We start from the raw sequence: 12,902 nt of genomic DNA, 5'->3' as shown, positions 1-12,902 counted from the left end.
ACATGAGATTTTTTTAAGATCTTGCTTCCTGTTCAGGGTTTGCTATGCCAAGAACACAACTATAGGAAGAGACACACTCTTTTCTGGAACCCTCCTTGCTCTGAACGCCTCCATACCCACCCTCCCTGCTGCCCCCCCCATCCTGCCCCTGCTCTCCTCTGCTGAGGTTGTCTGCTCCCTCAGATGCCCGTGGGGGTGGGCAGCCAGGGCCAGGCTCTCCATCAAGATTCACAGTCTTTATTGGTCAGGTGGTCCTTCTGGGGAGCCAGGGAACATCCTACCTCCGAGAAAGGGAAGGGCCTGGAACCATACGCAGAACCCCGCCCCCACCCCTCTGTACAAGGGTCTCCCGAGCTTGGCAGAGGGTGGACCCTTCCCTGGGTGTTCCAAAGCCTACACTGTGCCTCAGAGCCCCAAAGCCCTTGAAACCCATGCTAAGTGCCAGGGCTACTGGGGGCATTGAAATGCCAGCCAGACCTTCCTGCCTCGCTCTCAGGAGTGTGGTCCCCCTGGCCTGTTCCAGCCCTGTCACAAGTCATCCCGGGAGTACTGACAGTTGGCACTTTCCGTTGTCCAACCCCTCCTCAGGCAGGCAGAATGCTCCCTCGTGTTGGCATGTCTGGGGCTCTCCTCTCCATCTGGCCCAGAAACAGCAGAGATGGGTGTCACTCCGGAGAGTCCAGGCCATCATCAGGGGCCAGTGGAGCTGGTAGCCCAGATGACAGGTAGTTACAGCCCCGGCTCCTCCTCCGGACGCTCTGGGCCAGAGCAAGGGCTCAGTGCTGCCACCTGGTGGTTGTGTGAGGCCTGCACTTCCACTCCACATTAGCTCCAGGGGGCTTGGAGCCCCCATTCAAGGTCCGAGGGCTGGTGGAGAATAAAGCAGGTTGGGAATGATTTCTGGACCCGCTCTTTCTGCCTCTCCCAAGTCTAAACCTGGGCTCCCCAGGGCAGGGACAGCAGGCACCCTGGTACCCAGCATGGCCTGGAGCTCAGGGTCCTGGGAGGCGGGGACTGAGGCTCCTTGATTCCTGCCCCTCAGTGGCTCTGCCACCTTCTCCTACAGCAAGGAGAGAAGGCAAGACCATGAGGTCCAGTTTCTCTCACCCCCCCCATCTTGGAGGGGATCCTCTCCTCTCCTTAGACTTGGTCCCAGGGTTGTACCACTACCGCCAGAGACAAGCAGGCTGCCCTGACTACCATGGGAGCCCAAGCTTGCCCACGTGGCCCCGTTGCAGCCTCAGTCTCCCCAGTCCGTCCAGCCTGAAGCACTGGGCTGCCCGTAGGATGGTCACACAGCTGGGGAGGCTCAAGCCGCTTTCCTCCTCTCCTCAGGTTACCGGGTTTCTCCCCCATGGACCGCCCTCCCAAACCTCCTCCAGGGCCCGAGGTGCAGGGCACCCACACCCCACAGCCCAGCCAGGAAGGCTCAGGAGTGGGACCAGTGGGGAGGTGGGACTGGGCTGAGACGCCCCCGACGTGGGCAGGCAGGAGCGGAAGGTGGAGTCTAGTCGTGGGGCCCTTCTTCCGGGGGGTCCTCGTCCACGGGGGGTGCGGGCTGGCAGCGGAAATGGTCATTCCAAATCTTAAGGAAGGTGACCCGGAACTTCTGGATGCGGAAGGCATAGACGATGGGGTTCATGGCCGAGTTGCCATGTGTGAGGAAGATGGCGATGTACATGAGGATGCTGGGCTTCTGGCAGGAAGGGCAGAAGAGCGTGACGCAGTTCAGGATGTGCAGGGGCAGCCAGCTGAGGGCGAAGAGGAAGAGGATGAGGGCCAGCGACTTGGCGATCTTCAGCTCCTTCCCGTAGTACTTCTGCGGGTCGCCGGACGAGGCGGACACCTTCTTGCTGAGCTGCCTGCGGATCAGGTAGAAGACCTCCAGGTAGATGAGGGCCACAAGCAGCAGCGGGGGCAGCACCCAGACGAAGAAGTTGAAGTAGACCATGTACTCCATGCTGATGACCTTCTCAAACTCGCACTCGATCACGGGCTCGCCCTCGCTGCCGTTGGCCGCCCAGGCCCGCTCCACCTCCCCCAGCCTGTTCCAGCCGAACAGGGGCGTCAGGCCCACCACGAAGGAGAGAATCCAGCAGCCGGCGATGGCCACCGCCGCCCTCCGCGGAGTCACCACCGTCTTGTACCTGGGGGAGGGGAGGGCAGAGTGTGAGTGCCCCCCAGGCTCCGCCAGCCCCCAGGGGTCTCTAAGAGGAGGCCCCCTCCCCCGCCAGGGCCCCGAGAACGGGGAGGTGCGGGTCTCTGGCTAGAGGTCCGAGTCTTCGGGATCTAAGATTTGGGCCAGAGCTTGCAACGCACGGGCTCATCTCGTCTGCAGAGGGTGGGAAACCTGGTTAATGTAAAAATCATGACGAATTAAAAATCAAGATAAACACTGTAACAGAAAATAATGAAAGACCTCCTGGAGGAGTTTTAATACAATCACCAAAGTAAAACTCCATCACATGTGCCCACCCAGCACATCGCCATTGGTCACCGCGTCATTGCTGCGTGGCGGTCCTTGTAAGGTAGGAAAGCCTTGACAGGGAGGAAACCGAGGTTCAAAGTGATCATGTGATCTGCCCAGGGCCGCATGGAAGGTGACAGCACTTTCCTGTGTGACACTGACCCAAAACCAGCCCGATCATCAGTGAACCGCGCTTCCCCTTAGGCCGGCTGACACAACTGTCCAAAAACGCCTTGCACACCTCCCTCCTTCGGGCTCTGCCCCGTACCCCCACGGGTGCCCCCATCTCCCCTTCCAGCTGACCTCCCCTTCCCCCTTCCAATCGCCACGCAGTGCTTATCTCCTGAGGGCTTGTGCTCAAGCACCAGCTCCACATCCCCAAGCTAGTGGGGGAATGATTCTCGGGAAAGATAACCAGGGTTGACAGAGCTTTGCCACAAGCGAGGCACTTGCGTACATGCGTGCACGGCTGCGTCTGCTCGGCCAAGCGCCCAACATGGGTGCTTTCTGCACCAGGCATTGCTCTCTGTGCCTTGAATAAGAAAGGATCCTGGCCTCTCGGCAGCTCACATTTTGGGTGAAGAGGCAGACAACACAATGTTCTGGGAGCTCCTCACTTCCCTTTAAACCAGTGCAGCCAGGAGCCAGCACGCCCTCTGCCCACACACCGCCCTGGAGCGAGTGCCAGGGGCTGGGGCCCCCCCGGCTCTGTGCCGAGGAGCCAGCTCAGCGCGGGACGCTGCCCAGTTGTTATTTTCCAGTGCAGCTTCTGAGATGGATGGAGTGCCCCCCCTGAGCCTGTAAGCAGCTACCGAGACCCATGTGGGTGAAGGTGGAGGCCTCCCTCCGCCTCTGGTTTCTTCCGTGCCATAGGATCGATGGCTTTCTTCACAGTAATGATACTTATGGCCCCTCTTGCCCTGGACACCTGTCCACGCACCAAAGCCCACTGCTCCAGGAAGGCTTTACAAGGACGGGAAGGGGAATGACTTGGGGGGTGGGAGGAACCAGATCCTCCCACCCCATGAAGGAAGCAAGCACTAGAAGGGATCATGGAACCTCTTTTCCAATCTCCTCATCGTTCCAATGGGGGAAAGGAGGAACCTAGATGACTCCGGCACCTCAGTGTGCTGCCCCCCGACCCTACTCTGTGATCATAGGGTCTTGTGTCCCAAAGCACAAAGGCACCTTGAAAGCACCCAGTTCACTTGTGCCTCCTTAAGTTTTCTCACACATAGTCCTCGCTATCTTGTAACTGAAGCCCATTCCCGCCTCTCGGACCCCCAGCAGGGCGGCCAGCCAGGTGCACACACTGGAAGTCAATCAGCAACCTACTAGATCAGCTCTTCCTCGGTAAACTGAGACAGCGGACCCTGCTTCAGAGGACCCGATGAGACACCATGAGTGCCATAGTCTGTAAACACCCCACCAACACTCCTTTGCTCGCGCCCCTACCCTCCAAGCCCCTGGTGACGCTCGCGCTCGGAAAACCTCCAGTCTCTAGAAACTCAGCAAACACGGCCTAAGAGCTCTGCAAACATCCGGCTCAGGGCTTGTTGGTGACGGTCTCAAAGTGCTCCCCGCACACCCTATGGTGAAAGAAGGTCTAGGTGAATCTAGGGGGCAAGACCAAAGGAGCAGAGATCCTTCTGCCGAGAGAGAAGGCTGAGGGACGCTGCCGCGCTGTCATGAGGTTGGGGTGGGGGGCGGGTTTCCAGGGTGAGCCTCAAAGGACCCAATCAGGTTGCAGCTGCAGAAGGAAGGATGGAGGTCAGGCACCTGTCCCGCCCCCCCAATCCGGCCCTTCGCACGTATGATTTGTATCACGTTTATTGTTTACAGTCATGTCTCAGGTCATCCCCGTAATCACCCTGTGATGCAGCACATAATGGGATTACAATTTCACAGATTAGGACCCCCAGGCCCAGAAATGGCCAATAACCCACCTAGGTCTCCTGACTCCAAGACCAGCTCTCCTCCCGGGCATCAGGCTCACTGCGGGTCACTTAGATACAGGATGATTGGCAGACTGCGAATGTCCCTTTCCTGAGAGCTTTTAAAATGGGAACATCTGGACCCTGTTCAAAGAGGGTATGCCCAGAGATGGGGGGGGGTGGACAAGGTGACCTCATGCTGCCATCCAGCATGAGGACTGGGGGTTGGGGGAGGCTGCCCAGGATTCACATCTGAGCAATGACGACCCACCGAGAGGAGGTGAGTCCCAGCAGTGACTCAGGTGGGAGAGAGAAAGGAGGCAGCTTCGCACTAGGGAGGCGCGCACTCCCCTCCTCCCCTCGCCCTTCCTGATGGCCTGGAGCCCCAGGGTTAAAGCTTTCCTGGGGCTCCTCCAGGGCCAGGTCCCAGCAGACCTGCAGCTTAGGGTATCAGTTCTCATCTGTTTTTCTTGCTATTTTTTCCATGGTGGGAAAGGGTTGGACCCAGGACCTTAGCTGAGGTGGGGCAGGCTCCCACAGGAAGGGCTGTGTCCCAAGGCCAGGGTGAAACTCACCTCTCCCCACATGTGGGAAAGAGAAGCAGAGGCTGCAAATCCTAGGGTGCACATGGGGTAGGGTGTGTTGAACGCGTTGCCAGTGCTTGGGCTATCCCTCCTGAGTTGGGGTCCGAGGCCTCCCCACCCCCGGGGCTGTGTTGGGAACTAGCCAGAGAGATGGCTGTCCTCGGGAGCGTGCAGTCTTCAATAGACACAGGAGGGGGAGGAACAGAATGGAGACACTGAAACACCCGTGGGGCGTTGTCCGCAGGCAAGCAGGGCGGGCAGCTCCTTACGGAACCAGTCCCATCACCTCCAGTACCCCCCTTACAGGGCTTACAATCCCACCATGAGTGAGACGTTCCTTTGGGTTAGGAATTGGCCCCTCTGTGTGTCGTTTTCAAAAGCCAAGACAGTACTAACTCCAGAGTATGAGTTCGTTTATCAGCCAGCACCTTCCTGACCATGGTGATAACACACAGACTGTGTACCCGGACCACTGGAAGGGAGCGGGCCCGGCCGAGTGGGAAAGTGTCTCCTATCACACAGGCTGTGGAGTAAGTGGGATTCAGAGGTGGACGTGGGGGTGGGGCTACGATCCCACACCCAACAGGGCAGGCAGAGGACACCTTTGCCACACTCCTGCTCTCTGGCCGGGCTGCCACACAGAAGACGGAGGTTCTGAAGGCTAAGGGGCGGCAGGGGGTGGGGAGGTGGCATTGAAAAATAACAGCTAACTGGGGCGCCTGGGTGGCTCAGTTGGTTGAGAGTCTGACTCTTCGTTTCGGCTCAGGTCATGATCTCAGAGTCGTGAGATCAAGGCCCGGGTCAGCTCCACACTCAGCAGGGAGTCTGCTTGAGATTCTCTCTCCCTCTGCCTCTGCCCCTCCCCCCACTCATGGGCATGCTCTCTCTCTCTCAAATAAGTAAATCTTTAAACAAAAATAAAAATAACAGCTAACCGATCAGTAGTAATAACAACAATGCTAATAAGAGCTAACATTTATTGATACTTTCCACGGGCCCGGCATTGACTAAAGATAGCCCCATGAGTTAGTTATTATTATGATTATTATTTTCATTTTCTAATTACTGTAACTGAGATTCAGATTATGAGACCTGCCCAAGGTCCCTTAGCCAGGAAGACGTAGAGACAGAATTGCTAAGATTCAGAACTTTCCAGGTCCAAAGCCCGACTGGACCCAGCTCTGGCACTCCTGTGGGCTGGGGTGAAGGGGGTTTGGAGGGTGAGGCCTCAGAGTGCTAGGGAGCCATGGCGAGCCTTGCCTGCTCGAGGCCAGCTCCCTGGATTGAGCAGCTCTAAAGATGCCATTAGACCTGCCTGGGAGCCTCCCTCCTCCCTCCAGGTCTAACCTCCTCATAGACCCCAGACTGGTCTGTTGACGAGCTGCCTAGCTGTTGAGGGGTGCGTGTGGGGGCGACGAAGCAAACAAGGCACCTCCCTTGGGTTCATCGTCCACTGAACACCTTTAGGTGCCAGGCACCAAGTGGTAAAGGTAGGGTTCAGAAATATTGACAAGAACAGGCTGTCATAAAGTGACTTTCTAGAGGCAAGGGAGCAGGAAATAGATGTATACACAAATAAACGGATCATTTCGGAGAGTGAAATCGATAGGACACCCCGAGAGAGCGAGTAGCTGGGGGCCACAGGGGCCTCTCTGGGGAGCATATGCTGAGCTGATGGCTGAACGATCACCAGGAGCCCCCCAGGCAGAGATGGGGGTAGAGGGAAGGCAGCACATTCCACGCGGAAGATACAGCCGGTGGAGGCCCTGGGGCTGGGTGGGGGTCAGGGAGCAGAGAGCAGCTAGTGAGGCCGCTGAGGGCAAGGGTAGGGCGGGTCAGTGCCAGCTGTGGTCAGGAACAGCCACCGAGGGCTGGGAGGGCCACAGTGAAGGTTCTCGGGGACGTTCTAAGGGCAGGAAAGCCACTGCAAGCAGACAAGTAGTATCCTCCAATTTCTGTTTTTAAAAGCTAACCCAGGGCGCCCCGTGGAGAAGCTGTTGTAGCAGGGAGAGCAAGACAGCCACAGCGAAGCTATTTGAGCCATCCAGGCAAGACAGGACGGGGTGCGCTCCAGTGGGCCCAGCGGCTGGGGCGGTGGGGGGGCTTTGAGGTGCCCTTGGGAACGGATCCAACGGGATCTGCTGCCGAGTCTGGGTGCCCAGCTGACTGAAAGAATTAAGATGATGCTCGGATTTTGATCCTGGCCACTGAGCAGAGAGAGGCTCCATTTCCGGAGTCTCCCGGACCCCTGTCTCCTCAAGGGGCCCCTCCCTTAGTCTGAGCCCCACCCCCCTTGCCCGTGAGGTCCACACCACACTGCTGGACCCTCATCTGTGTCCACCCACTTCCTGCTCAGTTCCCCTCATTCAGATCCCACCTCAGATGTCACCTCCTCAGAGAAACTTCCGTGAGCAGCCTGCAAAAATGGTCCCCACCACTCCGTAGCTCTTGCCGTGTTGAATTTTCTTGATAACGCTGATCACTTCCTGTCTCTCTCTCATTCCCTCTCCATATATATGTATGCATTTATCATCTGTTTCTCTCCAGCAGAATATGAGGTCCATGTAAGGCAGGGCCTTTTTTTGCAGGCTCACCACTGCAACCCCAGGACCTAGGACAGTACCTAGAACCCAGCTCAATCCCTATCCACCGAATAAATGACTATATACGTGTGAAAATGGATAGGTGAATCCATACACCTACTTACACATCTCTTATGATCTAGTCAATGATAAATAAAATTCAGTGATAAATAAAAAGGATTTATTCAATCACTTGCGATTGATTGAAGACCTACCCCGTGAGAACATCTCGGGGGCCTGAAATAAGGACGAACTGGTAGCTGCTCGGTTAGAGAAGGTCAGAGGAGAAAGGTGTAGCCGTCGCCCTGGAAGCAATCACAGTGCCCTGGATGAGAAGAATCATTCCCTGGGTCTCTCCCCGCCGCGCTGGGAGCCGTGGGGAGTCCGCTGCTGAACTGGGTAACTACTGGCGCCTTGCTTAGGTGCTGGGACAGAAGGCCGCTCTGACGAGGGCCTCTTACGAGAGGCATGAGCCAGTGCCACCGGCTGCCAACGCACCCACGGAGCCCAGGCCCCCGCGCTGCCACCCCACACTGTGAAACCAGCAGAGACTCCCCTGGCCAAAGCCAGCTTCCCCAGAGGCTTCCAGCCTGCGGACCAGAGAAGCCGTGTCTCCATCTCAAGCTAAGTCCTAGTGGGAGCCATGAGTGTGCCTGGGCTCCTCGTTGGTCCTCGGCCTCATGAATAGGCCCCTTTCACAGATAAGATCACTTCCAGTCGTAGGCCCTGGCTGAGCACCAAGGGGTCACCTCTCCCTGCATCCAGCCTCAGAGAGGGGCTCTTTCCGGGACACCACCAGGGACTGACTTTCAGGCTGACTCTGAGAACGTGAACAAAAAGCCTCCTAAGAACAGGAAAAGCTCAGAAAGTCATCAAGCAATGAACAGACCCTGAGGCCTAGGCAGGAAAGAAGCATTGGACAGAGAAAAGAGAAGGGGAGGGCAGAGAGGCCCTCTCTTTGGTAGACGGAGCATTGCCACCCAGGGGAAGGAGCTCAGAGCAGCCGCTCTGCCCCTGCTCGAAGAAGACTGGAGCATGCTGGTCCTGAAGCCGGCTCTCCTCAGTCTCGCTCCTCACCCTGCCCTGCTCTGTTTCCGCAGGGGCTGAGCCCTGCCAGCGGCATCCCCAGAGCTCCCATGTCAGCGGGGTCCCCGGGAGGCACTGGAGCCCTGAGGGAGGAGAGGAAAGCCAGGATATTCCCCCCCCCCCCCGTCTCTGTGCTTCGGGCAGCTGTTAGATGTCCTTCCTCGCTTTACCTCCCAGCCAGCAGGCCCACCTCGGTTCCAGCTCTTCCCAGGGCTAACTTTCCCTTGTTGCTAATCCCTGGGTTTCCTCACTGGCCCCTTGACTTCTCAGATGCTTCATCCCACCTGCATAACCAATCCCTCTGCTGTAAGCACCTGAGTGATCCCTGAGTTCCAGGTTAGACCCCAGCGGCTCAGGAGTGAAGCCAGAGCGGGGAAGAACGAAGCATAGTCATCACGAAGAACTCCCTGTCAAGGGCAGCAGAGAACTGACCAGACTCTTAACAAACCTGTGTGAACTCGGGAGGGAGAGAGAGAGAAGCCACATGGTCGGTTTGGAAAAGGCTAAACGTGGCTCTGTTGGACGACAGGGGTGATGAAGTGTCCTGTCAACTGCCGAGGCCAGGACAGGGTCATCAGGCCTGGCTGGCCCTGTTCCCCAGTCACGTGGCCAGAGCACCGCCGAGAGCTGGAGCGGGGAGGGCAGCATGTTTTTGCACCCCTGCAGTTCGGAGAGTCAGGAACCGAATCCTCCGCCTCTCCTTCCCTCGTCCTTGGTGTCTGAGAAGGAGCAATGCTGCAGAGCTCGGTGTGCTCCCTCCTGCCTCCCTTTTTATCAAGGAGCTTGGCCACCCGCAACTGGAAACCTGGGTCTTCAGACCAGGGAAGTAAGGCTTTCAGACTATTAAACTACTTCCTGCAGAGAAATTCTTCCTCCCCAAGGAGAACAGGAAACCAGATACAATCAAAGGCGCTGGGCACACTCCAGGGGCCAAAGATTTAATAGTAATGTTCCCCGGGGGAGTCTGGATCAGGGGCGGGGTGGGGGGGGGGGGGGGGGGGGGGGGGGCCCGGATGTCTGGGTCCTAATCATCCTGCCTCGAGTCTTACTCCCCTCAGACCCTGTGGCATCAGCTACCATCTCCAATATCAGTGTCACCCGTCCCCAAAAGGGAAATCTGTCTCACACCTCCAGGGCCAGCCTGAAGGCTACAGAGAGGCGGGGCAGAGCGAGCTCCTTGAAAGAGAAGAGCTGGATAAATTGATTCAGTTATTAGTGTAAATGGAAACAGCTCCTGCTCACTGGCTGGGGACAGAGAGCTCCACAGCCTGGTGGGAAGACAACTGAGGGCCCATATGTGACTCCGGGACCAACAACCGCGCCTACCCTCTCCCTGCTTCAGACGCAGAGCCTCTTCCTTGCAGCTGGCAGTGAGCAGAAAAAACCTAGCTCCTTTCCTCGGGAACGTTCTGTCCGCCAGAGGGGTACAGCGCCTGCCCAAAGGGAGCAGCCAGTCCGAGGAAAGAGCAGCCCAGGCTGAAGTACACAGGGACAAAGGTCCCGGCGCGACCCCCACACTCACAGGCTGCACGATGCCCGGCAATGCCCGCTCGGCCACAGGCCCGCGTGCCTTGCAACAGAGCTTTCTGCTCTCTGGCTGCGTTCTCTCATCCTTACGAGGAGGGCTTTGGATTGGCTCAGAGCTCCAAAGGAGGCTTCTGGGGGTGGTGTGTGGGGAGCGGGTTCTCAGATTTGGGGGAGGCACAGTTTCCAACTATATCTGCCTGCCATCCCCAGTCCTGTCCCCCACACCGTCCAGGGTGAAGCAGGTCCCCATAGAGATGACGGAGACCCAGGGACGGCATCTGAAACAATGCCCTCAGGGATTTTGAGAGGCAGCCCCCCACACACACACACACAATGGGAAGCAGCTCTCTGACTCCCAAGGCCAGGTGGAACCCCACATCCCAGTGGCAGGGTGGTCCTTAAGAAGGAGGACCTGATCGGGAAACTGGGGAAGGTGGGCCCAGACCTCAGCCTTGCTGGCCATTTCCTGTCCTGAGACTTGATTCTCTCTGGCTCTCAGGTAAGGCCAGGATGGCAAAAAGGCCAAGGCCAAATGGGCCCACCTGCCGTGGGTGACTTTCTGAGTCATCGGGTGGGTGGGACAGAAAAACCCTTCCTGTCTGCGTGCAGATGTAATGACCTGTGAGTGGCTGGCCCAGTGAGACCTCACCGTGATGACCACGGCGGGAAAGGGGCCAAATTCCTTTTCCAGCGAGGTGGAAAGACCTGCCTCTGGGGAAAGGGAGCCAATTGGATCATTCCCACAGGCCCCCATGGTCTCTGCAGACAGTGGCCTCTGACAAGAGGCGGCCAAGGATCCTCCAGTCTGGCTGGCCCGTCGGCAGGGTGAGGGCAGGAGGGTCCTGGGAATGCACACCTCCTGGGATCCAAGAGCACAGAGGGGCCCGTGCTGCCCGTTGAGGGGTGCCTACCTGCACCGCAGGAACATCAGGACCCCTCAAAGAGGGAGAGGGCTCTCCTCCAAGGCGATGTGGGTCAGGAGACCCAGGTACTGGTCTGGGGGAGACCCCTCCCCTTTGGGGCATCCGTGTCCTCATCGAGATGATGTGGGACTAAACCAGATGTCTCCCAAGCTCTGCAGGTCGTGTTCCCCTCTTCTGGAATGACCATCCTCTAGGGATGAGCTGAGCATGGCACTCACAGAAAGGGGGGGTGCTGAGGACAAAACTCCTCTCCGAGTTTGGGGACGAGGGGCCCCGGGGCTGTGGTTGTGAGGCACCCACCAGTCCCCAGAGGGGAGCCCCTCCCCTAAGGTTTCACACTCCAGCTCCGTGCCCCACAGCAAGGAAGACGGGCAGGAATCTAGGATGGAAAGAGAAAGAAGTAGATGGCGGTGGAATGCGTGAGTAAGGGACCGACTGCTGGCTGAAGTGTGCTGTGGATCCCATCGGCCTTCAGACTGCAGCTCTGGGGGTTAACAGTTCGTGGCCTTGAGCAAGTCACCACCCCTCGAGCCTCAGTTCTGTCCTTAGCACAAGGGCTTGCGAAGACGTGCTTGGCAGGCTCACTGTGACCGTGGGGCTGGTGCGCTAACTCGCCCGGGCCCTGGGTACGTAATAGCAGCTGGTGCCCAGCCTTATCACCTCGCCACACGGAGGACATCCCTGATTCTGCTGGAAAATACAGTCAGCTCCAAAAGAGATACAACACAGGTTGCAGGGCACAGATTAAAAAAAAAAAAGTGACTTGTTTCACTTTGGAAGACTGGTCACAAGGCTTTAGTTTCTATTCTATAGCCAGCTCTCCCACCCAACCCAACCTTGGTACAGAATTAGCATGTGTTCCTGATCCATCCGAGGCGGGGAAGGGGTAGGGTGTGGGAGCTCACTCAGCCCAGCGCTACACCCCACACAGGGCCCTGGAGAAGGTGCACTCCCTGGCTGGGGCCAGCGAAGCTCTCTTGGGGGAAGTGGCCAGTGTGGAGGCTGGAGACAGGGACAGGCCTGACTCGGGAGGAGCCCATGCCCTTTCTCCTTCCTTCCTTCTGGGTATCTCCTGGCCTGTCCGAAACCACAAGATACTCAGCATCTGCGTGAAAGCCTATTTCCATCAAGGGACCATAATGTAACCCCTAGCAGGGAGACCCCATGCAGACTCCAGAGCAGCCCAAAGGCAGTAGCCCGGCTGGGACCCAGGAGGCAGGCCTTCTGCGCAGGTGCCGAGCCTGGAGTCACGGAGTCACAGGCAGTGCCCCTTCCGGACCCTCCCCGGCCTAGGAGACAGGGATGCTCACCCTGGGGAGGCAATTGTTCTCACAGGGCGTGGGTTCTTTCTCTGTTTCTGCTGCCTGGGCCTTTGGGGCTTCCTAAAGTTATATTCTCTCCTCTGAAAAAGATGTGACAGATGGCAGGATGTAGGAGGACAGAGAGGACATGGGGAGTTCTCCACCTTGGAAATCTTCCCAAAGAGTCCACTCCCACCATCAGGCCTCCACTTCAGAGTGTCTACTTGTCTATCAGAAAGTCCTTCCTGGGTCTAACTTCAGTCCCTTCTGCTGCCTCACAGCCCAAGGCGGCACTCAGCTCTTCGGACCTGGAAGCAGCTGCATATTCTCCCAGGTCCTGGTCTTTCTCCCCACCGACACCCAGGTCAGTGGAGTTTGGAGCCCCAACCCACTAACAATAACAGCAGGGAGAATTCTGGCACTTTCCAGCAGTTGCTCCCCGGTGTCTCCTGCTGTTTTATTTGCCTCCAGTCTCACTGCATGCATGCATATTCACCC

The 12,902-nt window shown here is 57.6% G+C and overlaps 1 protein-coding gene across 5 annotated transcripts in view; it reads right to left on the bottom strand.

Annotated features, from left to right (window-relative positions):
* Positions 1–1,115: 1,115 nt before the first annotated feature.
* ADORA1 (adenosine A1 receptor) overlaps positions 1,116–12,902 on the bottom strand; it is a 35,186-nt gene continuing 23,399 nt past the window's right edge. For all 5 annotated transcript variants that reach the window (XM_019806171.2, XM_002925434.4, XM_019806172.2 and 2 more), the window contains one exon: positions 1,116–2,147. In XM_019806171.2, coding sequence (XP_019661730.1) covers positions 1,508–2,147 — 640 coding nt within the window. In that variant the 3' untranslated portion in view covers positions 1,116–1,507. The remainder of the gene's footprint in view (positions 2,148–12,902) is intronic.

The sequence above is a fragment of the Ailuropoda melanoleuca genome, chromosome 8 (assembly GCF_002007445.2).
Source record: "Ailuropoda melanoleuca isolate Jingjing chromosome 8, ASM200744v2, whole genome shotgun sequence".
NCBI lineage: Eukaryota > Metazoa > Chordata > Mammalia > Carnivora > Ursidae > Ailuropoda > Ailuropoda melanoleuca.
This window is presented reverse-complemented; position numbering and strand designations above follow the sequence as displayed.